We start from the raw sequence: 26829 nt of genomic DNA on the forward strand, positions 1-26829 counted from the left end.
TGGTTCTCTCTTTTTCTATTTCTTTTTTATTTATTTTCCTTATAAAAAGGAGGTCTCCAAGTCACAAGGTCGAATCGCAGATTGGCGCTCCGGGGAAACGATTGTCCGAGATAATTTATTTCTCGGCGATCTTTACATTTTCCATTGACCTTCAACAGCAGCACCCTACCCTCTCAGCTTTCAAAAATGGGTCCCGTTGGTCGATCAGGACCGCCTCCGGGCGTTATGGGTGATATTAAAACCGGCAACAAGATCCGCCGGAAGATGAACCATGTTAAGCGCAAGAGAGCCAAAGATGCTGCGCGCCGAGAGGAGCGCTACGCTTTCAAGAAGGAAGAACAGAAGAACCCCCAGTTGAAGGAAGAACGACTTCGCCGCAACATTCCTCTGACCCTCGAGCGGAAACGTGTCTGGAACGAACCCGACAATGATACCGACGAAACTGGTCTGGGATTGAGCGTTGACGTTGAGCGCATCAAGCGCGCCAAGAAAGAAGAAGACGACGAGCTCAATCGGCCATTGGAAGAGGGTGAGGATGATAGTGAGGCTCCGGAGTCTGACAACGAGTCAGTCGACAGTATGCTCGAGTCAGACAACAGCGAAGATGAGGATGAAGATGAGGAAAAGGACGGAGACGAAAACGCCAGCCGTGGCCGGAAGAAGGCCGCTCTCCCGACTGCGACGGAGCGTGCCACAAGTCCCTCCCAGTCCACACGCAGCACAAACCTCAGCCTCGCTCCTGAAGCATTGGCCGCCAAATTCCCTACACTCTTCACCGAGGGACCCCCTCCCACCCCGAAAATCCTTATCACTACCGGCCTCAACTCTACACTCCACGCCCAAGCCGAGACACTGACCGAGATCTTCCCGAACAGTGTGTACATCCGGCGTAATGCACACCGGTACTCGCACAAATTCTCCATCCGCGAGATTTCCAAATTCGCTGCAAACCGTAATTTCACGACGGTCGTCGTGTTGAATGAGGACCAGAAGAAGCCCTCTGGGCTAACGATGGTGCATTTGCCAGTCGGCCCAACTTTCCACTTCACCATCAGCAACTGGATCGACGGAAAGCGCCTTCCAGGACACGGCAAAGCCACCGAGCACTGGCCTGAGCTGATCCTCAACAACTTCCGTACCCCTCTTGGTCTTCTGACTGCTCATCTGTTCCGCTCACTCTTCCCCCCTCAACCTGACTTCGAGGGCCGACAGGTCGTCACTTTGCACAATCAGCGTGATTATATCTTCGTTCGTCGTCATCGCTATGTCTTCCGTGAGAAGCGCGAGACTGAGAAGGCTGTCGTTGGTGCTGACGGCAAGGAAATCGCCGGTGTTGAGGGTATCCGCACCGGTCTACAGGAACTGGGACCTCGCTTTACTTTGAAGCTGCGTCGTGTTGATAAGGGCATCCAGCGTGCCAGTGGCCAGGAGTGGGAATGGAAGGGTGGAATGGAAAAGACGAGAACTCTGTTCCAACTGTAAATGTCTCTTTATATTATTTTTTCTTGGTTTTGCATGGGGTTCAAGGGGAGTTATATCCAAAAGCTTGTCTGGTTTCATTGCAATGGACAAAATTCACGTATCCTACAAACCTCCATGGACATTTATACATAGGTACTCTACAAGCCATAGAGGCCATGACGGCTCCTGGATTGGTTAATTATACAAAGACATTCATCGGCTTCATCTATTCCCTTCCAAAACATACTCACATAATGTGGCGGTGCATCCTTTCTAATTCACTCAAGTAAATCAAAAAGTATCAAGAACAGATGAATCAAGGTATACTAGAAAAACTACGTCAACCATAGTTACTGCACTACATTCGCTCACTGCAAGAAATAGTCTAAGGTACTCTTAAGAGCAATCGGACTATTTTTACCCATATAAATCTACGATAATGGCGCAGACTTTGCTGTGACTCTTGTTGACTAGAATTTGTTAGGGTTTGAGGTGTTTGCAATCCAACATCAATATGCCTGTGCAATTATTCGAATACAATGTTTACTCCTCTGCAATATAAGAGTAAAATAGAAAAAGGAAATCATTAAAATCACCAACATCAGAGTATAAAGACGGAGATAATCATTTCCTTATCCCCGATATCAGTCAAGTCACGAGACGATCTCCGTACCTGAACAAAAAAAAAGAATATTTACCATATACAATAAACAACCCTGTACATCCTACACCCAACCGCAAATATGGACATCATCCCCCGGCGTCTCCTCTTCATAGCCTCAATAGGCAATCCAGCCCCGTACCAAAAAACCCGCCACAGCGCAGGCCACCTGTTGCTGGACGCCCTAAAACCGCTCCTAGAAACCACAATGCCAAACACAGGCCTATACCACGAAACCTGGCAAAGCCCCGCATACATGAACGAATCAGGCCCGAAACTCGTACGGCGCTTAGAACAATGGGCAAGCGAGCGGGCAAACCGACTCGAAAGAATCGCCAATGTTACCGCAGCCCGTTCCTCAACAAACCTCCCGCAAACAACTACATACCCAACCACACTCATCATTCTCCACGACGAACTGTCCATTGCTCAAGGCAAGGTACGGGTTATACGCGGCGGGCCTGAATCGTTTAGTTTGCGAGGTCATCGCGGTCTGATCAGTATCTGTGAGACATTGCGGAAGAAGGGATTGTATCCGCGGTCGTCTGGTGCGAAGGGTGTTTCGGGGCCGTTGGCGGATCTTTCGATCTTGCGTATTGGTCTTGGGATTGGACGGCCGACGTCACATGATACGAAAGCTGTTTCTGATTATGTGCTGAAGACTGTTAGTGATAGTGAGCTTAAGGCTTATCATGCTGCGGCGATGCCTGTTGTTGTTGCTATTCGGGATGAGCTTTTTAGGCCTGCGGGGAAGGTCTGATGTTTGATCTTTGGTGATGTGTATATTATAGATTTTGTTGGGAGTACGATTTAAATTATACCCTCCTCCCAGTCATGATTGTTGGTTATATGCGATTGCATCATATTCACAGGCGAGGGCAGTTGAAGAAAGTCATGAAGAGCAATGTCAAGCTCATGTATTAATCATGTACATAGAAAACGCCAGGTGCAAATAGTTGCCGATAGCTTATCGGCAATAGCAAGAAGAAAAAGGCACGAGTCTTTTTCACAGATCTCAGCGCAGCAAAGAAACATCCGGTATTATGCTAATAGAGTAGTGGTTAGAAGAACAACTCAAACGGTTCCAGCTATGCTCAAATCGCGAATCTCCTGCAACACCTCCTCAACCCGGTTATCCAGATCACCCTGAGCATACTGGTCGCGAGACTTGGCATCGAGGTACTGCTGCACCTGCGCCATGCGGGAATATGCCTCCGCACAGAAGCGCAGCTGAATCTTGACGAGAGCTTCGAAGCTGGGATCGAGGTAGGGCACACGTAGGTCGATAAGCTGGGGCAGTTCGTTGAAGAGCTGCTCGTTCAACTGCTCGTATGCCTGCTTGGCCATCTCGGCTTCGCGCTCGGTCCGTGGCAGCTTGGTGACATCCTTGTCGGGCTTCTCGGCTAGCTTCTTAACCTTGGCGCGCATGGCGTCGTAATCTAGTAGCTTGTGGTTGCGTTTCTTGATGCATTCATTCACGTCGGGGAAGTAGGCGCAGAATCGGCTGATGGGGTCGAGGACAGTGGTACTTTGGCTTCTGTCAGCGCTGCTCAAGTGTACCCATCAGTAAGACAAGGATCTCCTACCGGTATGGTCCATCTAGAGCTTTGATGGTCTCGGCATCAAGATCCTCAACGGCCTGCTTGTAGCTCCGGCTCACACCATCTTTTGTTCCAGCATCACCGTAGAAGGCATCAATGGTCTCCGCAATGCGCATTTGGGATGCCGTCATAGCTAGGAAGAGTCAGCCAACTAAACAGCCAGATCCAATATTCCGCCAACTAAAATGTCACCCACCTCGTAGTGAATCCAGATATCCTTTCGCCTCTTTCTGCAACCGATTGGCAGCAGTCTCCATAGTCCGGTACCGCCTGCAATAAGCAACATTAGCTTCAGTTCCGGTATGACCATCCACAGACAACAACAAGGACAACCATACCGTTCCTCGATCTCATAATCGCGATCATTCGTTCTCTCGACATGTCCTATACAATTACCGAATCAGAATGCTATTCACATCCATATGACGCGGCAAGTAAATTGGAGCGTGTGGCGCATCTCCCAGCGGGTATCGATCGCCCTCTCTCGGTTCATTGCGGGGTAGAACTCGACAAACTCACCCGTCTTCATCATCACCTGCGTCGTCGCACGGTTGACATTCTTCTTAAAGCCTATCCATCCATCCAGTTAGATTCGCTCAAATTGACACCGGTTCATGAGTCCGAGGGTTTTGGTGGGATGAGGCGTACCTGCCCAAGACATGGTGGCGGTGTGCTTCGGAGGACCCGGAGATGGGGATCGGCTTCGACTTGGTGTGGATTAGGTGTGTAAGTGGGTATGGAATCGAAGGTTGGTGATTGCAGTTGACAGCTAAGAAGAATGTCCAGGGTTAAGCTGTAGGGAAACTCGTGGAGGTTCTGAACCTTATGCCAAGGGTAGCCGACTTGATCTGCCTTACGGTTTTGTGTGGCTGTGTGCACGGTTGTGGCTTGTGCTTATGTCATGATTTCCGGATGCGGATACGTCATGTTTGGTAGGGCTGGACTCTACAGCGTTGCATTATTTAGGTTCGAGGGTATGTTCAGGGGCTTTTTTTCTTTTTTTTTCTTTCTACAAAGATACATGAACTGGTAATACTAGGTATAGTCTGCCAAGGTATATATTGTACAGAGGTATCATGTTGTGACATTCCGACTCCAACAAGTTGCATATAGCCGCTTTAACGCTGGTAGGCGAGCAATCAAGAGAGAGATAATGGAAAAATTTTAACGTGATTACCCCTTCAAGAGCATAATGGTAAGGCTGGGTCTTGCATCCACTGCAATACGCCTGCATGGCATGTGCATATTGAGGTATTCTGATCCACTTCGCCTAGGCTGTAATGCTGATGCCTAAGTGAGTGAGTAATGTGTGGTTCTTGGCAATTATATGACTAGTGCCAAGTGTGAAGAAATGACAAACGCCTTCACCGTAGAGTCTGGTCGAGATTTATCGGGATCCCTTTTTGGTCGGTGCTTGGTAGGTGTCCGAATTGGCAGAGTTCAAAACCGCCTTTTTAGCTGCATATGTTAGCGAGCTGCAGCAAGGCCTAAAATATGTATAATAATTAGTCATAAGACACTTATGAGAATAAGTAAACCAGCTGATCTGGATATGACACTCGATTGCATCAGAGTGTTTGGGGCCTCTTGTTTTTCGTGTGGAAGGTACATGGGTGATTGTCGTTTATCGGAAGATACAGGCTGAATGATATCACCGGTCCTATATCAGAAAGATATCGGGGATTATCTATTGCACCGTGTTGATCGTCTCTTGTGACACTTGGTGGACCTTGGATTAGGTCCGAGAGACGCCGATCTTCGAATTGATGTCATAGGGCTTGGCTATAGATTGTGAACTTGGAGGTTGAGTGGTGCCCTTTAGTTGTAGGAGAAATAGGATCTTGACACGAACCTGGATAATGTGCACCTTGCTACGTAGAAGCAAGTCACATGTAACAGAAATTCAAAATGCCTAAGCCGTATATACAAAAAGCATCGTGAATATGTACTATCATTCGACGTGGAAAAGTCATAGCAAAAAAAGGTTCAGACAACCTCCAGTGTAGGACATCCCACTCAGGTACCAATTTCCTGTTCCTGATCTTGCTGTTGCGGGCAGCCTCTGCCTACAATCATATTTGATACCCACCAAGAACGCAGGACCCGCAACCCAAGTGAGAATGCCCATATTCGCCCGCTAAAGCTGGGCTCGTCATAATGGTACAAGGGGGAAAAAAAGCTCAAATGGGGAATTGCCCGCCAACGCCGTATAAAAAGTTCAAGGTATCTGCCGAAACCAATAACGCGAAAACCGGACGAGAAGAAACTCCGAAAGATCGAAAAAGAAAACCGGATCAAAAGAAGAGGGTCATGATTCTTCGTTGCATTGACGTTGAAGACATGAGGATCCAGACAAAAAGACAAGCTAAAAGTTGGATCGATATAATAGAGCACAGGCTGAAGAGGCTGGGGATACAGTGTAAATGCGCCGGAGCCAACAAACAGGATAAAACGAACAAAGCAAAGGAAAAAAAACTTCGTTAAGGGGCCTCCTTCTAGTTTAGGAGCATTCGAAGGATAAAAATCAGTAAGCATCTCCTTGAATGGGTCCATGATAAATAACCACCCTCTGATGCAAACGTAAAAGATAGTTTTGGTGCTATCAAACCTTGAGGAGCGGGTCTGTGACCTCGACACCTGACAATTTTAATGTTGAAACAATCAGAACCCTTCCTCACCGGCCTTGCACAGCTTGATCTGGCGTACCCATTCGGATTTGAGAACTTGTGAGGCGTTGATGCGGCGAGAAGGATTAGGATCAAGGATAGAGTAGATCACGTTGCGACAACGAGCCTAAGAAGTTATAAGTGTTTGCCCCGCAGCCGCAGAAAATGGATTATCTGTTCTTACCCGATGTAATGTCTCAATTGGGGCATATCCATCCTCATGTTTGCGACCGTCTAGGTAGCGCTGGTAAAATTCGTCTTCGTCCTTGCGCGCCACGCGCCAAAGATGCCGCCCGGTGCGCATGGCCATGTAGATTACTCCTGTGGCCCAGAGATCAACGGCCCGGGGATCGAATTCCCTCTCGACGTATTCCTCCGGGGCAATATAGGGAGCGGACCCGCAAAGTCCTGCGGTCATATGGGCTTCCTTCTCCCAAGCCATTCGGAAACATTCGCCGTTGCCAAAGTCGGTGATCTTGAGTGCACCGTGGGTGGTCAGAAGCAAATTTTCGGGTTTGAGATCGCGGTGTGCAACACCCATTTCGTGCATATACTCAACACCACGCATCAACTGCTTGAAAAAGCAGTCAGCTTCGGCGACTTCCAACTTGCCGGCAGCAAGGACCAGAGTGTAAAGATCGCCACCAGCGCAGTATTCCATGACTTCACAGTAATCTCCCTTTGCATCTTGCAAGAGATCCAAAGTGTGAATGACGTTCGGGTGACGAAGTGAGGATGAGATGCAAAATTCAGAGGTCAGTCGTTTTTGATACTTCTTGGTTGTTTCTTGAGGCCGGCGTCGGAACTCCTTGACAGCGTACAGCTGTTCACACTTGGAATCTTGAGGGTCGACCTTGTGCGAGATGCGCACAATACCGAAAGCACCGCGACCCACAATCTCTTGGCATTTGCCGTACTTGTCAACCAGAGAAGCAGTGGCATTCGGGCCACCCTTCTTATCAGCAGCCAGCTTATCACGCTCTGTCTTGAACTGATCAATCCAGGTCGACATCAGCGACAGCTGTTGTTCATCCACCTGGTCATCCTTTTTGCGGCCACCTAGCATGTCTCGCAATAGATCGGTAAGCTTCTCTTGCCGTCTAGCACTTCTGAGGTTATGCGAGTGGTTGCCAAGAGCTTCCGGTAGAACTTCAAATCGCTTGTGGGCTGGAGCTCCGTCTTTTGTCTTTTTATCTTCTGGCTTCTTCTTATCAGTCTTCTCCACGGGTTCACCCTTGAGTGAAGGGTTTCGTGATGGTGTTCGAGAATTTTCTCCTCTTGAAGGGGGTCTAGAGGCAGGTCTGGAGGCAGGTCGAGATGATGGCTTAGATGTCCTGCCGTTGAGAGGCTGGATACTTTCTAAGCTACTGTCGGATAGGTCACGAGGACCTTCATGGTGCTCTCTGGGTGTTGATTTCCCTGAGCTGGAGAACATGCGAGTGAGACGAGAAGCCATGGTAGCTCTAGTTGGTTTGGCAGGAGACGGTGCCGGAGGGTGGTCTCCGTTCGCGTGGGCTGTCAAATTCATGCCCGCAATGGCCTGTGTTACCGAAGCATCTCCATCCCGAGGGTCATATGAATGTTGTGAAGCTGCGGCGGAAGAGACTGCGGAAGGCACAGGTGAAGGGGAAGGTGGAGTCATGTGCGGTGGATCAAACAGGTGAATATTGGAAGAATGAGGGGTGGGACACAAAATTCTCCCCAGATTGAAAGACGAGCGTCTACAGCTCGCACGAAGCTGCCTTGAATCGAAATAATCTTAATGGTAAGGATAAGGAGAAGTGAGAGGCAAAAAAAAAAGTTGGGAGTTTTGATGGCCTGAGGCAACGAGGGCAAAAGGTGACGACACAAAAAGATATAGGGAATATTGAAAGCGCACACCGAAGTGAACTCACTCGAGGAGTCCCTTGTATATAAAGAATAAAGGAGAAAAAAAAAAGGAATTTAAGAAAAATAAAGGGAAGTGGGAAGTAAGTGGGATAAATTTGGCGATACTAAAGAACTTGAAAATACCACGGGGAATTGTGTATGGGGAATTACGGAGTAGGGTAATATTACATAGTTTAACCCATAAAAAATGATTAAAAAAATGATAAAAAATTTATAAATGCCAAATATTAGAATAAAATAAAGAAGGGGAAAAATGTGGGTGCAACGGTACAGGTTACCTTGGATTAATAATGGGTATTTCTACACGATTGTGGTTTTGACCTATAGGGCTACATATAACTGCATACTTTGTGAGACCCTTAACTAGATATTTTCTAGGGTTATAGAACTAATAAATTTTAGATCTTTTCATATGGAATGGATTCCCGAGGTCCGTTCCGAGGCTTTTGAGAGATTTAATGCGTAATGAAACGAAGTAATGAAGAGTAATAGTATAATAAGTACAGGTTTTTTTTAAATCGGGAACCCTGGAACTGGGTCTTTCTCCGTGTGAATATTTGAGAAATACATGTATTCCATATGTAACCCATATTATTTTATTTTACCCATGACGTTGATTGACGTCTTTCCATATAGTACTGTATGCCAATGCTATATCTCGATTATAAAGGGGAAGTCAGAATCTTAGAAATATTAGAAATACAAAGTAGCTTTGATAGTTCCGCCACCACATCAAAGGATTGAGGCTGTGCAGTCTGCACAACGGAGCTCAGTTGTGATTCGATCAGGCCCCGCACCAGCCAAAGTGCTGGGTGCACTGTGTGGCGGTCCCGAGGCCCCCCTGTGGACTATGTTGACAGTTTGAGGGGTACTTTTCTATATTGTACAGAGTAAAGCTAGCAGTTATCCATTCATCCGATATTATTGGAGGATTCTATTGTTCTATTTGAACCAAACCTTTTGGACGTGCTTTATTACTCTATATGGTAGTGGATTATTATCCACAGTATACTATACGGAGTGAAGCATAGATCAGACCATCTTATTCCAAGATTTACTACTCCGCATATGTGCTTACAATATAGATTGACATAAGATGTCATCCAGATCATGAAACCTTGCTAGTCTCAAAATGACACTGTTCTCGTTAGTTATAAATCCTAAATCCTTTTTCAACCAATTGTCAGATTCCTCCGTTTATACCCGTGCTCACTCACTACTGTCAACGTTCAGCTGTTCGTATCAACCTCGATCATCCCAATCAACTCCCATTTTTGGACACTAATTTCTGCCAGTGATTGTTGGTGATTACCAGACGATCGCTTCTACGTAATAGTCGATCCATCATGCACATCTCTCTATCGGGATCATGGGAACCGCGTGGGGTTTCTGTATGATGAAGTCCCCCGCAGCGATGTACAACGTACATAATGCTCTAGTACGTTATAGGGGAATACGATGGAGACTAACGGTAGTTTTCCGCTATCTACTCCGTAGCGTCATTTGGACGGGGGTGCAGGTTGACTAATATGAACTTGTTCAATTGAAAAGGATTGGATAGAATATATCGCTCTTTCTTGGGCTTATCACGTCTACTCCGTACACGGGAACATGTCAGCTTTATTACTATTGGAATGTGAAATGCGGAATGTTCACCGTCTATTTGGCAATTTTGCTGCACATGTGGTGCTTCCCCATGTGGGAGGGGGGTAATTCTTGGACACCTATGTTGTAGTGCCTATGATTTTCCATACTAACATGAGCTTCGCCCGGACTTTTGTTTCGGAGCTAGTACCAAGTAGTAGCTAGCGGTATGCTCAATAATGTTATTTAATATTGCTTTTACCCCGGATTATTGGGTTTCCGAATAAGCCCGTTAGTCCTGACCTCCCTGACCTCGGCAAGAGGATATAGTAGAAATAATATGTAGAAATAAGACATCGGGGAACAATAGAGAAATACAATACATGTAATGCAAAAACGCTTCTCACACAAGCTTCCGTATCTAGAACTAAGAACTACGAGGGATTTTCACTCGCCAATCACAGCCCTAAGAGATCCCCATCTTAATTTCGCACAAAGGCACTATCTACAGCGCATCTACAAATGTACTTCTATATGTTATATGCACTTACACGTCTAATATCTCCAAATACCCCTCTTCCCAAATTCTAGTCCTCCGCGACACACGTAGACTATTAGATGCATCCTATAATTCAATTGCTTATTCTAGAATAGTTCAGTGCTCTTCCTTTGATCTCATTTTTAGGGGTTCGAAATCCTTCCGTTCCTATATCGAGAACAAGGTTTTAATAAGATTCAGGTTCATTGTTGCCTGGATATGTATCAAGCTTCATAGGAATCCTCTTTCAGATGAAACATTGAACCTCGCTTCCAAATACCGTGCTTCACCTCCATAACCATGTGAGTGTATTTCTATGACTCTATAGTCCAATCGCCTTGGCTACCCAGTAACATACAGAACCACAACTATATAGACAATACTCTCACAATTGGTCTTCAAAAGTACCTTTTTGTCCTCGATTTCCTTGCTTTTCAATATTAACTGATTCGGGTCAGCCCTCTGCCAATGCAGAAGCCATATTGTTGGTGACTGCAGTATTTCTTATCCAATCCCCCGAGTTACCATTACGCACATCTGTGATAGTAGTAGAAACCTCCTATAGAAAGTCCAACCCCTCCAAAGGATTCAGACTGATTCGGCTCGGATCGCTATTCGGCATGCGTATACGAACTCCTAGAACACAGTAGATAAGGATCGACATAAATCGTAGTCTACTTAGAGACATATCTAGCAAAATGGAGATCTTGGAGATCACATCCAATAAAGCCCATGTTCATGGGATCGAGTTCAGTTCCCGGGAACACTCCATTAGTATAAGTGTAGAAACCACCAAGCCACCAATACCGGCTGCAACCCAAATTCCGACTCAAGCCGGCGCATTCTTGACCGCCAGTTTGTGGTTGCAGGCAGACATAACAGCCATGAAGTTGTAAGATTGGTGGGCTTTTGCGACAGCGTTACGGGACCGTCCGAGCTTGAGATAAGCTGCGACATGATCCTGTTTTATTCTGTATGCATGTGCCGATGGTATGCACTAGTAACTACTCTGTACATGTCGTATGCAGAACAAGAAAGCTCGTGTGAATAGGAGGGGGGCGGAGCTTGTCTTTTGGCATATGTTGTCCCGTATCTGTGGACGTTGTGCTAAACCTGTGTGGACGTCTGTGCTTTAGCCAAGTCATGCAGGATGGGGACGATCTCACCTGAAACTGAGAGCTGTGGATAACTATGTTTCTCTTTTTTTTTTTTTCAATATGCTTTGAGCTTTGCTTTTTCTTTGTGCATTAGGGAGAAGAGGCAATTTCGTGATCCAATTATTCTCGTATGATCTATCTATATCACTTGATTCTCAAGTCTACATCTATCGGGTTGTCGGGTTACTGTCTCCATACGGCAGATGCACGAGCCATGCTGGGCCGCTTGGGAAGCTGATTCTTGGCAGTGCTGCTTGGCTACTCTATAAGGAATACAGCTACTCGAATTAAGAGTATGGTTGGGGCTCTAGACCCGGATCTTGTCCGGATTCTTTTATGGCGTTGTTGGTGGCTGCAGTATTTCTTTGATTTGTAGGATCCACGCCCCGGTTTACTATAAACAGGCATTTCAGGGCTGAGAACTTAATATCGCACCTATAGTGGAACAATTCATGCGGATATTGCGGTAAACCAATGGTAGATTCGTCCGACTCTTCCGAACACCAGTAACAAATAGCTCTGCTCGGCGTTCCTGGCTGATATCACCCAAATATGCAAAGGCTGAGCTATTTGCGGGCCGGCCCCCGGGACACCCTGCCCCGTCGTTTTCCCCGGCGCACAGCGTGCTAGTGGCGCTGCGAACGCCACGTGGGAAGGCAACCGGTCTCATTGAATGGGAGCCATACATGAAAAGGCGGTATGATCATCCCCTGTCGGGCTTGGCTTCGGTGCTGTGTCGCGGTAATCTCGTTTCCCAGCAAATGCTGTTACATGCAGGTGCCCGTGAAACAGCGTGCGTGACAACGGGCGAATCCGTTGCGGTGTGCGCTCGATTGCAGCTATCCAGCTATGCAGCCATGCCGCTCTCACACCTTCGAGATACCCGATTTGTATATACTAAGTTCGATAGGCCGCCACGGTGAGATACTGTTGCTTTTTCCTTCCTTCGCGTGTACTTGCTGCTTTCTTCGCATGAACTTGCTTTTTCCTTCGCATGGACTTTTTCCTTCGCATGGACTTTCTCCTTCGCATGGACTTTCTCCTTCGCGTGGACTTGCTCGCACGAACTGATCTCCAGATTCCGGGAGGGATGCCCAACTCGATATCATGACAGCACTCGAGTCTGCTAGCAGATCAGAAAACACAAGTCGACAATTAAGGCAGCATGCCATAACTAAAATGAACGCACCACAAACTGCTCCAATGATTCTTCGAATAACTCGTTGTTGACGCCCACGCCGCCGGGATGCTCGGTCGGAGAAAGGGGATTCTTAACCACTAAACCGATCGAACCAAGTTAACACTGTCCAAACCTGTCAAACGAGATCAATAAACCACACGAACCATATTCCACAAACAGATTGATATAGATCTGTTGGAGCGCGATGCGCATGCTGGGACTCTTGAGGTCCGTCAGCATAACGAACTTGGTATTCGTCGGTGTCTCGTAATAGTGAAGCTTGTATTGGCTGGTGGTGAATGACACAAAGCTACTTGGGTTAGCATCGGCTTCGCCCATACGTCCAAACAGCAATCAATCTGGCTTGCTTCAGGGGATGTCTTACTTGTCATCTTCGCCCCCTAGCTTGCGCACCATATTCCGCAGCGAGAAGACTGTGCCAAAGACAAGCTTCGAATCATCATCTGTCGATCGCACTGTTTGGCCTAGACCGGTCGGTGCTGAGCCGGAGACTGTGTCAGACCTAGACTTCCCCACGATGGAGGTCGGGCGCGGAAGCCAGCGACGCTTGTAGATGCATTCCGCTGGATGACAGTTAGTATATGATAATTAAATTATATAACAGAAGATATTTACCATGCCGATCAAAGATGTAGAACGAGTAGACGACCATTGTGTATAGTGTTATGAAACAAGTTGTTGTTGATGTTCAGGGGAGTTCCGACGGCTGAGAGGCGGTGAAATTAGCTCCGGTATCGATAACAAAAGCCCATATCAAAAAAGGAGCTGCCTAGATTTTCTTTAGCATTTCCGATTCGACTGGTTTCTTAAATTATACCATAAGGCTTAGTATCATTTATTCTATCCACTTGTGTCGAATCCTTGCAAAATAGGGCCCCGTAAGGCTGACAGCCCGCATCTCACGTTATCAAAACCCCCGCTTCGAACTTCCTCATTTACCCCACACATCACCAGCACTTGGTGGTCAGTATTTCAATGAATGGGAATGTGGCAAACACTATGTCGGATATCTCCGCAGAGCCCTCTATCGACTCAGTGGAGGGTATGAACGATGTGCGGCCTCAGGCGAGCAGAGTTGCGTGAGTTTCACCGTGAAACACCTACTGGAAGATTTCTTTTTGATGTCTCATGCTGACGCCCGATTTGCAACCAGGTCAACTGCATCCTATGACAGTTCTCAGAGGCACCGACGACGAAACCCAAGAGCAAGGCGTCCGGTGAAGGTCGGTGCTCCCAATGCCGTTGTGACAGCTTCGGAGAACTGATACCGCGGACTAGGAAACACTGGACGCCCGCTCCGAGTATTACACGAGCCAAGATGACGGTACCGCGGAACATCGAATCAATCAATATGTGATCAAGCAGGAGATAGGACGTGGTTCGTTCGGGGCTGTCCACCTGGCTGCAGATCAGTATGGAAATGAATATGTATGAGCACGAACCTGTGGGATATGAGCCTGATCAGCATGGGGAAATGGACACGCTAACCGTCAGATAAACGATCTGTGAAATCAGGCAGTCAAGGAATTCTCCAAGTCCAGACTAAGGAAACGTGCGCAGTCGCATCTGTTGCGAAGACCGCGAGGCCCGATTCGGCCAGGAACGGATTTCAACTCGCCCTTACATCGGCATCCTTCCGGTGACGACAACGAGACCGCAAAGAATCCGTTATATCTGATCAAGGAGGAAATCGCAATCATGAAGAAACTGAACCATAGCAATCTGGTGTCGTTGATCGAGGTCTTGGACGATCCGACAGAGGACTCGCTGTACATGGTGATGGAAATGTGCAAGAAGGGTGTTGTCATGAAGGTCGGGTTGGAAGAGAGAGCAGATCCGTATGATGACGAGCAGTGTCGATGTTGGTTCCGTGATCTGATCTTGGGAATCGAGTACCTGCATTCGCAGGGAATTGTCCATCGAGATATAAAACCGGACAACTGCCTGGTGACCAATGACGACATTCTGAAAGTGGTCGACTTTGGTGTATCGGAGATGTTTGAAAAAGATTCAAACATGTTCACGGCCAAGTCAGCTGGGTCACCAGCATTTCTCCCTCCGGAGCTGTGCGTGGCCAAACATGGCGATGTATCCGGAAAGGCGACGGATATCTGGTCCATGGGGGTGACTCTATATTGTCTGCGATATGGAAAGCTGCCCTTTGAGAAGCAGAGCATCTTCGAACTGTATGACAGTATCAGGGGAGATCCCCTGGTCTATGAAGACGAGTCAGATGAAGTATTCAAAGATCTGATAGGGCGGATTCTCGAGAAAGATCCAGAGAAGCGGATCGACATGTTTGCTTTACGAGTGAGTTAATTTCAATCACACTGCTCGCCAATATTGACTAGATACAATAGGAACACCCCTGGGTAACAAAGGGCGGGACGGATCCTTTGCTGTCATATGAGGAGAACACGTCGGAACTCATTGCGTTTCCAACAGAGGAGGAGATGAACTCGGCCATTACAACAAACATGGGGCATCTCATGACCGTGGTATGTTGCGATGTCTCGTTGTGCTTGGATATCTATTAACAAGGCCCGCAGATGAGAGCCGTCAAAAGATTCAAGCGACTAACAGATCCCACCAAACAACAATCCCCTATTCAAAGTATGTTCGGTAAGAGCATTCTGGGCGGAGACCACGATGCCTACTTCGTCGAGCCACCAATGGAAATGGACCCAGACGAACCATTCCCAGCCGTAGGAGCAGCTTCACAAACAAATGACGCCCATGGCTTGCGTGGAGGCATGCGCAAGGCGATCGGCCGGCGTCCTTTCGCCGGGTTCCGAGACGACTCTGGAGCGTTCGGGTCTAGCGATTCAGCTAGCTTTTCATCCCGACCCGAGCACAGCCCAAGCAACAGCAAAAGGCCTAGCGGTGTGTTCGAGCCCGAGCGAAAAGACTCCGGCTCCATCCGCAACGGGGAATCACCGGCCCAACCGGATTTCGGCCAAGAAGCTCAACCCCACTCTCAGTGGGAATCACCCCGTATCCCCCTTTCGCGAGCGAGCTCGGGTACTAAGCGCAGCCTGGAAGGGACGAGAGGACATGCCCGTGATCCGCTGGAAGAGGAGTTCCCCTACCTCTTCATCGGACCATCTACATACAACGGCTCCTCACAGCAAGAACCCGATATGGAAATTAGCGACGAGCCGGTGTCTATCTTCCAAGAGCCTGAACATTCAATGGATAATCCTGACCAAATGGATGGCGACGAGCCGGTACAGTTTGTTAGTGAATCGCCCGGAGCTGCAGATTTCAATATCTACGAAACAGCGTACAGGAAGGAACTAGACCGCATTAAACACAGCCTGAAAGACCGCGACACCGGTCCGAAGGTGTACCTGACCCGTCTCATTGAGAGAAATAGCGCCGAAGTGATGAAACTGGCCAAAGAAAAGGAATTGGATCTTCAGATGGGCGATGAGCCCACTCTTGCTTCTATATCGCGAACACCCTCAGGCTTCGGGTCTGCGGTTAGCGCAATACGCTCGCAGATGATGCAGAAAAGACAGGCCGATGGGTTGGAATATCAGGGTGATAGTGACGGTGATGATGTGAGTAAAGATAAAGATTACTCACAGAACCACAACAATCATCCTCCGAAACGTCTGTCGGTTTCATCCCAATCTATACCCGAGCCTGAATCGTCTCCTCTAGAGGCGACGGGGGTGTCGTCTACGGAGGGGACTGGTGATTCCAAGGCAAAGCTGCAGCGGATTCTTGATCGAGTTCGTGGGAAATCTGGTAGTGCGGAGTGATAGCTGGATGGAAGGTGCTGTGTGAATAGAAGTGTGTTAGGCTTGTTCTTTGTGTAGGTATATCATCTCATTCAAGACATATCATTCAAGGCATCGAAGGAGATAGCTAGTTTCCTTGTGTAATATCTTCTTTGACCCATAAATGCACTGCCCCTGTTCATAATGTGACAATCTTGAAGGGAGTACTTTGGCACTTGCAATCCTTAGAACTAAAACATCGCCATCGCGAAGTATAGCCTGTAAACTCGACGAACCCCGGAAACTGTGATCATGTAACTGGTCTGGTTGCATTTGTATGGAAATGAATCCCCCAAAAGTGATCGCCCATAGGCAGTCCGGCACAAATGCCCGTTCGCGCATTCATACATACTGGCAGTCCGATTTTTCATACACAATAAGTGGTCATCTCCATATCTCTCTAATATGGTATTAGCTCACCATTAGAGGCCAGCAAGCACTAGTCATTAACTAGGATCTATGTGTAGTGCATTTGTATCAGGCTAGGGCTTACGCAACTCATTCCCATAATGGCGCAGATACAACTTACATGGGACCAAAGAACGAAAAGGGCCAACGAGATATATGTGTGATTAATGCTCTCAATCATTATTAACTAGTGCAAAGAATGTGGGACATCATCCAATAGGAGAGTCTGAATAGAAGAAGAATAACAAAACCAAAAATCAGAACAGGAACCAGAAAGCCATCGAAAATCAGAAGTATAAAATACAAGGTGAACAGGCCTTAAAGGCTCAAAGAACCGCCATCGCCATGTAGCAATAGACATAATGCATCATCATCATCATCAAATGCATAGCAAGCTAGACATTGGGCTGGGCTGGGAGAAAGAAAAGGCAGAAAGTATAAAAGCATAAAGCGAAAAGAAAGATGCGAGGCGTGGGGGCATCAATTGGCGTAAACGTCTTGTCTTGACTTAGGTCGTGTGGTAGGGTTCACAATAGAGATTGTGTTTGCTTAGGGATGAGTGGGAAGCAGAAGCAGAAGCAGTGAAGGACTCGCTTGCTTGAAGGACATGAAGATTCGATAGAATCGAATATGGATACGAAAGCCGTTATCTTCATCGAACGTGGGGGAACTCGTGGACGCATCAATGGTTGAAGGTCACTGTCACAAAGAGAGAAGAGAAAGGAAAGCATTTCCCCATCCTGTGGTCTATCTGAGCTTAGGTATATAGTACCTAGGCAGAACCACAGGCATAAAATGAGAGGGTTAGGGATGCAGGGGTATTGTCGAGGGAAAGTCGGAGGTGTGAAGGGGTCGCTTGAAAAGCTTGGAGAAAAACCGCGCACAATAACACAACACGAAAACGCTGTCTATTGTTCATCAATGGCTTGATCATTCATTCATGGCGCTTGGGCCTCAAAAAACAAAAGGCTGAAATCGAAGTCGCAAAGTATAATCGAGACTGGGATCGAAATGACGATATAAAAAAAGAAAATATCAAAATCAATGGTCATCGTGGAGGTTTCTCGGCTGGTGTGCTCATTCGTCCTTCCGAATACGGTCCTGGTGGCTGGTCAGATCGACTAGTGACCGAGTCGCGTCGACCACTGTCTGGCGGAGAGAACCGATCTGCGGCGAAACTGTACGGCCGTTCGGATGCATTGTTGAGTCTGGGGAAAGCGTCTGGGGGCCCTAATTGCAAGGCGTGTGGTGAAGGGAGGGGATGGCCCATCTCTGTTGGCCGGGGTAGCTCACGCATGGTGCTCATGTTACGGGCTGGCATATCGCGACGCTCGTCATTTGGCGCGGGACCGGGGCCAGGTGGTGGAACTGCTGACCGCATGGCTGAAGTGTCGTAGAGCATTGTCGTTGGGCCTGGGTTAGGTCTGTGGAATGCTTGGGGTGCCGGTGGGAATGGTGTAGACGATGGGCCTGTCGCAGGGCTGGTTGGTGAAGGAGAGACTTTGGCTCTGCCAGACCCTGACCGCCGAGGAGCAGGGTACGTTTCACCACGGGCCTCAGCTAGGAGCTTGCGTCGTTCGGTCTCTGCTTTGCTTGGGCGTCCACGCTTACGGGGTGGTTCGCCGGTGGCGATATCTAGCCTCGGGGACAGCTGGGCCGACGCCCCGCTTTCACTGCTGTAGGAGGCGGTGCTGGCTGGTGGTCTTGGCTGTATTGCACGAGGAATTGGCTTGTCGGAAGGATACAATGGCCTCTTGCGCATATTGCTGGGTTCAATTGGGGCTGGCGGGCCGGTCATATCGGATCGCGGTGGAAATGAAGCAACTGGATGTGGAGGATGCGTAGGCTGCTGAACCATGATGTTATATGCCGTTTTGCACGAGCTGAGTGAACGGCCTTAACCGGGGCAGGTGTTAGCGCCATGTTGATATCGATTTGCAAAGCTTTTTTGCTCTTTCTTTTTCTTTTTTTTCCTGGCAATTGGACGATAATACCTTGAGGAAGGGGAATATGCTCCCAACTTGGGGTAATCCCATATTCTTTAATCATTCGTACTAGACAGCTAGAAGGAAATCCAGCTTTCTTGAGGATCTCAGTGAGTAGAGTGTACTGGTTGATCAGCATCAAATTCACATTCGACCAATGAACCTCCATACCTTGTCCTCTTCAGTCCATGGCCTATCAGATGGATTCGACATATCCAGACCATGGAAGCGGATTATAGCCGGCTTCCCTTTCCCGAGAAGAAAAGAAATACGTGAAAGAAAGGAAGAAAAAACAAAGAAAGCCTCCCAGATTATCCCGGAACAAGGACAGCGAACAGCAGTCGTCAGAGTCGTGATACACAATTCAGATCAATCTCTCATTTAGAGGAAAAGAGAGTGAAGAGAGAAAGAAAAAAAAATTAAATCAATCAAAAAGACACGCGCGAGAGAACGAGAGGTCTCTTATGTCCCCATATCCCACGCGGAGACGAAACAAAAGGGATGACAGAGAAAAAACAAGCCTGAGAATTGAAGGCTTTCTAGCCAAAGAAAATGAAAAAAGAGCAATAGAATCAAACTCCATTAAAAAAAAAAACCAATTAAATTATGGGGGGGGGTTTTTTTTTGCAGGAAGATTTTCTGGCCAAACGGACTTGAACAGCCGGGATCGCGCAGAAGACCAGCGTTCGGGAGGAAAGCTGCAGGGTCGATGCTGGAGAGTATTACAGTACAAGGTAAAGTACCAATGCGTAGAGACTGATAAGTTTCATCTGGTTTTTTCCAGAAGAGTTTCGAAGGGCCAAAATTACCACTAAGGAGACCGGGAAGCGGGGAGAAAATGGATTTCTGATTCCTCCGAAAGTACTAGAGGGGTTGAATTGAGTGGGGACTTTGTTAACAGATGAAGTTGCAATATATCCTGTATACGATGTATATAAGATAGGCTTCGAACATCGTTGGTTCGGGAAACGGTTGGCTGGCAGGTCCAGAACCAAGGGACAGTCCATTATTTCTGGTGGTTTTGGGATTTTAGTGCAAAAGATTTTGGTTTCGTCGTGTCTTTTCCGGTAAACAGTGGGAATCATGGAGCTCAGAATGGATTTTGATAGGTTGACTTGGCCCGGGACGTTGGGTCATTCTGTAAAGAGAAAATGATTTTGTTTGAAGCTAGCTTCAGGGGCGGTTAGAGTGGGCGATCGTACAGAAAGGAAAAAATGCGCGTCTGTCATGCAGCGGGTGGTTCTGAAGCAAATGGATTAGGACGATTGGTAGAGACGAGCCGAGTGGAGAGAGTATGACTCCGCCGAGCTGCAGCCATGAGGTTCATGTAAAATACGAGTAATTAAGAGAAAATAAAATATATATATATTGAACATGTATGAGAAAAGATAGGAAGAAGAGAGAGATGAAGTTGAAGTGAAGAAAAAAAAGTAGGGGATGACATGATTTACTTTTATAGCCTAAGGCATATATATAAAGTACACACACTATATATATAAATATTATATATATCATATATATCACATTTATATATATTTTTGGTACTCCGTATATAGTTATTCTCTTCTATTCGTAATTAATTACTGTATCTAAAACGCACAGACTCTTCCACGTTGACGAACAACACATGCAGACGCGCTTTTCTTGCTTTCTCCTCCAATCGATTTCTGAACTTTTCACGTACTGCATACACATATTTCCCCCCCCCCCTCTCCCCCCCCTTTTTTTTTGTTCCCTGTTATATCGCCGAAGATGCTGACATGCATTGAACATTTGAATATAACTGTTATCGAGGAAAAAAAAAACTCTCCCAGTTATGCCAGCTATTATGCCAGCTATACCAGCTATACCTTAAAAGAGGTATAATGAGTTCTAAAGTGGAACTGAGCGCAAGTAGCTCAGGAATATCAGGAACTTCAACTTCAAAAGAAGAAAAAAAAAAAAAAAAAACAACTAGCAAGGCGGTGAGAGATACAAAATGACAATAGCTTCGATTTCAGTCAAATTAGGAGATTTTTATCAATGAGATTGTTACTTTACCGCTCTGGACCCCCTTGATTCCCGAGGGCAGAATCTCCGAACTTTTTGTATTCTGCTTTATTTTTCCTTCATCGTCCGTGTCGTCATGTCTACCCATGACCACGCGGACTCTAAGTCTCCCATGGAGCACTCTCCGGTAAACGGTTTGAAAACCGACGCGCGTACCTCTTCTCGATCACCTCTTCCGAAAAAGGAGTCCTCCCCCAACTCCGACGCATCCGATATGAAGGAACACATCGGCGACATCGTCCTAAAACAGGAACCAGGTCAACCTCCAAAGCTGTCTCGCAGCTCATCGCAAAACGTCGCGTCGCGACCTCCGCCGCTGTACACCCACCTACCAGATAGCACCCAAGATGCGCTTGCCACCTTCGAACAGATCCCCGGCTGTATCTACGCCAACAAATATATGGGATATACCGAACATGCCATGGAATGCGATTGCGCTGAAGAGTGGGGTAAGTTTGGTTCGAGTAGCTTCGGTGTCTTTTTGGCTTGATTCCCAAGGGGATCTCTCTCACTTCGGGAATGATTGAACCTCGAGCATATCACTGATCCGCTCTGTAGACCCGAAGATTGGTCAAAACATCGCGTGTGGCGAGGATTCAGACTGTATCAACCGTGCGACCAAGATCGAATGTACAGGCGACTGCGGCTGCGGCGCCGACTGTCAAAACCAACGATTTCAAAAAAGACAGTTTGCACCGGTTTCCGTTATCAAAACAGAAAAAAAAGGATTCGGATTGCGAGCGGAAAAGAACCTCGACCCAGGCGAATTGATTTACGAATATGTCGGTGAGGTCGTGGGAGAACAACAATTTCGAAAGCGCATGAGACAATATGATGAGGAGGGCATCAAACACTTTTACTTTATGTCCTTGAACAAGGGTGAATTTGTCGATGCCACCAAGCGAGGCAACCTGGGACGATTCTGCAACCATTCGTGCAATCCGAACTGCTATGTTGACAAATGGGTGGTGGGCGAGAAGTTACGTATGGGAATTTTCGCTGAACGCGCTGTTCAGGCCGGCGAGGAGCTGGTGTTCAACTACAATGTTGACCGATACGGTGCCGACCCCCAGCCCTGCTACTGCGGGGAGCCGATGTGCACGGGATTCATCGGTGGACGCACTCAAACTGAACGTGCCACCAAGCTGTCGAATGCGACTATCGAGGCTCTTGGTATTGATGAGGCCGATGGCTGGGATACTGTGGTGGCGAAACGTCCGAAGAAGAAGAAGATGGAAGAGGATGACGAGGAATATGTGGACAGCGTACAGCCCAAGTCGCTGGATGAGGACGGTGTGACCAAGGTCATGGCAGCTCTTGTACAGTGCCAGGAGAAGTGGATCGCGGTCAAACTGCTAGGCCGTATCCAGCGCTGTGACGATGAACGCGTTCGCAATCGCGTGGTCAGAATGCACGGATACCAGATCCTAAACTCCCAGCTTGCTCAATGGAAGGAAGACCAAAACGTGGTGCTGCAGATCATGAACATCCTCGATGGGTTCCCACGACTCACCCGAAACAAGATCCAGGACTCCAAGATTGAAGCAAACATTCGACCGTTGACGACCTGTGATGATGAGCGTGTCGCGAAGAAAGCAGCCGCCCTTCTCGAGAGCTGGGCTGGTCTGGAAGTCGCCTACCGAATCCCACGCATGAAACGCGGCAAGGATGCGAAGCAGGCCGTGAACCAGTTTGAGCGCCGCGAAACTGGACAAGAGCAGCGCCAGCGATCCCTTACCCGCTCTCCATCTCCTATGTACGATGCTCCTCGGGGACCAGCGCAGCAACGAAGAGACCGAGGTCCTCAGCGGTCTAGACAACCCAACCGTCGTGGTCCTCGGCCATTGCCTGAGGGATGGTATACTGCGGAAGCGGAGGGTCGTGTTTACTACTACTCTGCATCAGGCAAAACGACATGGGAGCGGCCAACCCAGCCTGCTACTCCTGCTACCCCTGCGCCGGGCCAGTCAGCAAAGAACCAACAGAACTTGGCGTTGCAGAGTATCATTGACGGAATTATGAACACCCAGGATGACACACCCTCTGATCACCGAACTGATACACCCGTGACTCCTCAGCCTTCCGCCGATCAGCCGGAGAGAAAGCACAAAGAAGAGAAGTGGAGGAAGCTTCCGTTGGAGAAACAGAAGAGAATCTACGAGAACACTGTGAGTATCCACGCAAAACATGACATGTAACTGGACTAACACGGCACAGCTTTTCCCGCATATCAAGCCCATAGTAGATCAATATAAGCACAAGATCCCTGACCATCACTTGAAACGATTTGCTAAGGAGGTAAGATCACCCACACTTTCGATTATCTTTCTGCTGAAATGCAATTATGCTAACATTGACTATTAATAGACTGCGAAGAAGCTTGTTGAAAGCGATTACAAAAACAATCGCGTCGCGGATCCTACAGCGAAGATCTCAACAAAGCACCAGCAAACCATCAAAAACTACTGCAAGACCTTCTTCCGCAAGGCCGCAGCCAAATACGTGGATCGGGAGAAGCACGGGGGCGAGAAGTCCCAGGACGCCACCCCAAACCCCGCAACCGAGACTCCTAGCAGAGCTGATGATGAAGCTACTGCGGGTGCACCTGCGAGTGCACCTGCGAGTTCTCCCCTGGAAGACGATGACGCCGCATCGCTGAAGCGCAAGCGAAACGGAATCCTACATGTCGACGGTGCTGAAGATGGAGCCAGTTCTCCCTCCAAACGACAAAAATCCACTCCTCCACCACCCCCTCCTCCGCCTCCTCCAGCAGATCGACCTGAAGATGACGCCGACGGTGACACCAACATGGGAAATATCGAGGACCGTTCGCCTCCGAAAGACGACTCCAGCGCTGGAGTGGACGACAATATGGAGATAGAAGCGGGAAATGAGCCACAAACGAAGCAACCTCCGATCAGTATCGAGGGACGGGAGTAGGCAATTCCAGCGATTCTCGTCTTATTCTGTCTTTGTGCATCAATACCCAAAAGCGAGTAAAAAAGCGAGAGAATCAGACGGGAGGTTGAAAACTGATATCTCAACAACCTGCATTACTTTTGCTTCTACCATGTCCTTTTTTTTCTACCTTTATTCTTTTTTATTTGCTTTCTATGTCGTCAATACCCCGGGCCCAAGTGCCACTATCATAGTTTGCATCAATTCAGCCTATATTGAGCTGTAAGCTTTCAATGCTTTTCAGAATTACATATCTACAAATATATAAGATATGACAATGTCAAGTGTCTCTATATCTCTTTAAAAATAATCTTTACTAATTCCATCCATGCATAATTCATTCGAGTATATGCAAGCACAGGCATTACAGACTCCCAAAGAAAGACCCATCCGAACAGAGCAGAGAACACAGAAAAAAAAAATACCAATCAAAAATAATCATTTCAGCGTGAAAATAAGAACAGGACCATGTACCGTGAAGAGACCAGTGCAATCTATAAAGATAAAACATCTAGTAGAAACTCTCCACAATACTATCCTTATTAACACCGGCCCCGGCACCACCGGGAGCCATCTCGCCAAGTCTGAACACAGACTCGACAACGCTCAGCTCGGTGGCTGTGGTGTCGAGACCGGTGATGGCGAGCCAGTCGTTGACGACCATTCCGGCGCCGACGACGGGTGATCCGCGGTTCACACTGCCTGCCACGAGGGGAACTTGCAGGAGGGAGGAGAGCTCGTCCTGATCACGGATTGAGGTCTTGGGGTGAACGATTCCACCTTGGTTGGAGAGGGCCATGTACGAGCCTGTGAGGACGTTGTCGGCTACTGTTTGGCGGAAGACTTCTACGCCGAGGACGTCGGCGATGCTGTGATATGTCAGTTTTGGAACCGATGGAAGGTGGTTTTGCATATGGTACTTACATCTCCTCGGTTTCACGCTCCAGATCGGGGTGCACGATTGCAACGTGATCGTTGCAGCAGATGACATTACCGAGCGCGGAAAGACGCTCTTCTATGCGTTGGATTTTGACTTCGGACGGAAGCGTGTTGCGCAGGTGTTGCAATTCTTGATCTGTGGTTGTTGTGGGGACAAGGAGACCTTTGCGGTTACTGCAACTTATTAGCATTTGCGTTTTCTATGTTTCCTTGGGAACGGTTCGGTTTGAACGGGCTATGGTCAACTCACCCGACGATTAGACGACCGACAATGCGGGTTCCGGCGATGGTTGCGTGGCAGATGGGGATGACATCTTGGAGTTCAGATTCGAAGACACTGCATTATATGTTAGTTGGGGTTCATGGGTGTGTTGGGGCAGAGGTGAATATTGAGATTTGAAATGGCATGACATTGGTGGTATGCCGTAGCAAACTCCATTCCTATCCTGCCAGTTCCAAGTCCCAATCCCATCCTTCTGAATTACACACCTGTAGAAGTTCTCGGAAGCACCAACTGCAACGATAGCGTAGGCATTTGTCAGGCAAGAGAAAACGCCGACCCTGAATGGAAACCGTCAGCCTGGGTTCCAAATGTTCTCACATATTCTTTTCTGGTATCTTACTCGTTCGAGTTCTCGAATTGCGCGCGAACAGCCATAATGGTTAGAGTATCAGGAAGATGTGCAGAGAGCAAGGTGGGAAAAAGTCTGCGGTGTAGAGCGGGGTAGCGAACAGCGCGGAGCTAGCAGATGCAGGAATAACAGAAACGAAAACTGTCAAGTAGAATTAAGAAATCGAGAATTCAGTCTGGGATTTGCAGAATGAAGCCGAAAGATAAATAAATTGGCAGAGACGTGCGATCCAACTGAAAAAAGAACAAAAGCTCGGACCAATCAGAGTGTCGCTTGAATTTGCCCCGCTGGAGCCGCAGAGGCGAGGTTGGTGGGTTGATAGAATGTACTAGTACTTAATTTACTATGGTGTTTAGTATGGTAGATCATGTACTGATACCTAACTTCTACTGACTCATTCTGTCTCATGCTGACGATGATTCATTCTATGTTGTACTTCATTCAATCTACTTTATTTTCGATTATTTATGACTGACTAGTCATAGTTATATACACAGCCACAGAAAATAGGCCTTGGCTAGAATATGGCTGATGCTATAGCATGTCAACCCCAGTCATCCTCCATATCCTTCCCCTCTATACGAATACTATCTATGGACATAATGCTCCCTCCCTATCAAACCTATCTTTCTCTATCTTGTATATGTCCCCAAGCCCATGCTTGAGTCTATAGGGTATAGGAGATCATAATAATGATACAATATAATGATATTGAAAGAGTTAAAGACAATAAGGGTAGGATAGTTTGGTTCGTTTCTTCTAACTTATAGTTGGGCCCCTTCTCGGTAGGCGGCGACTTTTGCTGCTGAGGGCTTGTCATCTTTCTTGGTCGCATAGAAGGAACCAGTAGCACTGGACTTTTTCCTCGAATGGGTATTTCTGGCCTTTCATATGAAGGTTTTTTTCTTGATTCATAGGTAGTGGACTATATGGCCCATCAACTACTAGATAGCCATGAGATAGTCTAGTTCAGAAGGATAAGTGCTGTCTTCCTAAATGATCGAGATCGCAACACATCCGAAGTTCAGGTGTCTAGCACGATTGCTCAATGGCCCCATTCCTCCGAAGTAGTAGATCTGGACGACGATGTTGCTGATGCCGCGATGGCGTCGAAGTTTGCTTAGTTTGCTCCAACGGTCTACCGGCGAACTGCTGCGATTTGCCCTCTTTGAACTTGCTGTGCGTTTGGTAGTACTATAACCCAGGTTTTGACTACCATTTTGCCGGTCGACTGCCTATATCGCCAACATTGCAGACAGGTCCACAGAATATTCTTGGCGATTGTTTCCCGTTTGGAATAAATGCGATGAGTTG

At 47.5% G+C, this 26829-nt stretch overlaps 9 protein-coding genes across 9 annotated transcripts; 4 read left to right on the forward strand and 5 right to left on the reverse strand.

The window, feature by feature from the left end:
* Positions 1-186: 186 nt before the first annotated feature.
* PGRI_086840 (rRNA-binding ribosome biosynthesis protein RPF1) lies at positions 187-1482 on the forward strand (the record flags this gene model as incomplete). The annotated part of the gene is made up of 1 exon (XM_040796398.1): positions 187-1482. One exon carries the CDS (start codon positions 187-189, stop codon positions 1480-1482), a length of 1296 nt encoding a protein of 431 aa, XP_040650936.1.
* Positions 1483-2204: 722 nt separating this feature from the next.
* On the forward strand, positions 2205-2882 carry PGRI_086850 (Peptidyl-tRNA hydrolase; the record flags this gene model as incomplete). Its single annotated transcript, XM_040796399.1, has 1 exon — positions 2205-2882. The coding sequence occupies one exon, from the start codon at positions 2205-2207 to the stop codon at positions 2880-2882; it is 678 nt and encodes a 225-aa protein (XP_040650937.1).
* A 314-nt stretch (positions 2883-3196) lies between these two features.
* On the reverse strand, positions 3197-4384 carry PGRI_086860 (amphiphysin-like protein RVS161; the record flags this gene model as incomplete). The annotated part of the gene is made up of 6 exons (XM_040796400.1): positions 3197-3650; positions 3709-3856; positions 3920-3993; positions 4062-4107; positions 4243-4293; positions 4372-4384. 6 exons carry the CDS (start codon positions 4382-4384, stop codon positions 3197-3199), a joined length of 786 nt encoding a protein of 261 aa, XP_040650938.1.
* A 2000-nt stretch (positions 4385-6384) lies between these two features.
* Positions 6385-8031, reverse strand: PGRI_086870 (serine/threonine protein kinase SAT4; the record flags this gene model as incomplete). The annotated part of the gene is made up of 2 exons (XM_040796401.1): positions 6385-6516; positions 6574-8031. The coding sequence occupies 2 exons, from the start codon at positions 8029-8031 to the stop codon at positions 6385-6387; spliced, it is 1590 nt and encodes a 529-aa protein (XP_040650939.1).
* Positions 8032-12732: 4701 nt separating this feature from the next.
* PGRI_086880 (TRAPP subunit BET5) lies at positions 12733-13411 on the reverse strand (the record flags this gene model as incomplete). Its single annotated transcript, XM_040796402.1, has 4 exons — positions 12733-12836; positions 12903-13048; positions 13124-13322; positions 13375-13411. 4 exons carry the CDS (start codon positions 13409-13411, stop codon positions 12733-12735), a joined length of 486 nt encoding a protein of 161 aa, XP_040650940.1.
* A 323-nt stretch (positions 13412-13734) lies between these two features.
* On the forward strand, positions 13735-16526 carry PGRI_086890 (serine/threonine-protein kinase; the record flags this gene model as incomplete). Its single annotated transcript, XM_040796403.1, has 6 exons — positions 13735-13838; positions 13941-13971; positions 14038-14187; positions 14275-15069; positions 15120-15257; positions 15309-16526. 6 exons carry the CDS (start codon positions 13735-13737, stop codon positions 16524-16526), a joined length of 2436 nt encoding a protein of 811 aa, XP_040650941.1.
* A 1474-nt stretch (positions 16527-18000) lies between these two features.
* On the reverse strand, positions 18001-18810 carry PGRI_086900 (putative AT DNA binding protein; the record flags this gene model as incomplete). Its single annotated transcript, XM_040796404.1, has 1 exon — positions 18001-18810. The coding sequence occupies one exon, from the start codon at positions 18808-18810 to the stop codon at positions 18001-18003; it is 810 nt and encodes a 269-aa protein (XP_040650942.1).
* A 2252-nt stretch (positions 18811-21062) lies between these two features.
* Positions 21063-23926, forward strand: set2 (SET and WW domain protein; the record flags this gene model as incomplete). Its single annotated transcript, XM_040796405.1, has 4 exons — positions 21063-21435; positions 21545-23154; positions 23204-23284; positions 23354-23926. 4 exons carry the CDS (start codon positions 21063-21065, stop codon positions 23924-23926), a joined length of 2637 nt encoding a protein of 878 aa, XP_040650943.1.
* A 529-nt stretch (positions 23927-24455) lies between these two features.
* PGRI_086920 (translation initiation factor 6) lies at positions 24456-25541 on the reverse strand (the record flags this gene model as incomplete). Its single annotated transcript, XM_040796406.1, has 5 exons — positions 24456-24813; positions 24869-25057; positions 25134-25220; positions 25373-25444; positions 25507-25541. The coding sequence occupies 5 exons, from the start codon at positions 25539-25541 to the stop codon at positions 24456-24458; spliced, it is 741 nt and encodes a 246-aa protein (XP_040650944.1).
* Positions 25542-26829: the final 1288 nt, after the last annotated feature.

The sequence above is a fragment of the Penicillium griseofulvum genome, assembly GCF_001561935.1.
Source record: "Penicillium griseofulvum strain PG3 chromosome Unknown contig_11, whole genome shotgun sequence".
NCBI lineage: Eukaryota > Fungi > Ascomycota > Eurotiomycetes > Eurotiales > Aspergillaceae > Penicillium > Penicillium griseofulvum.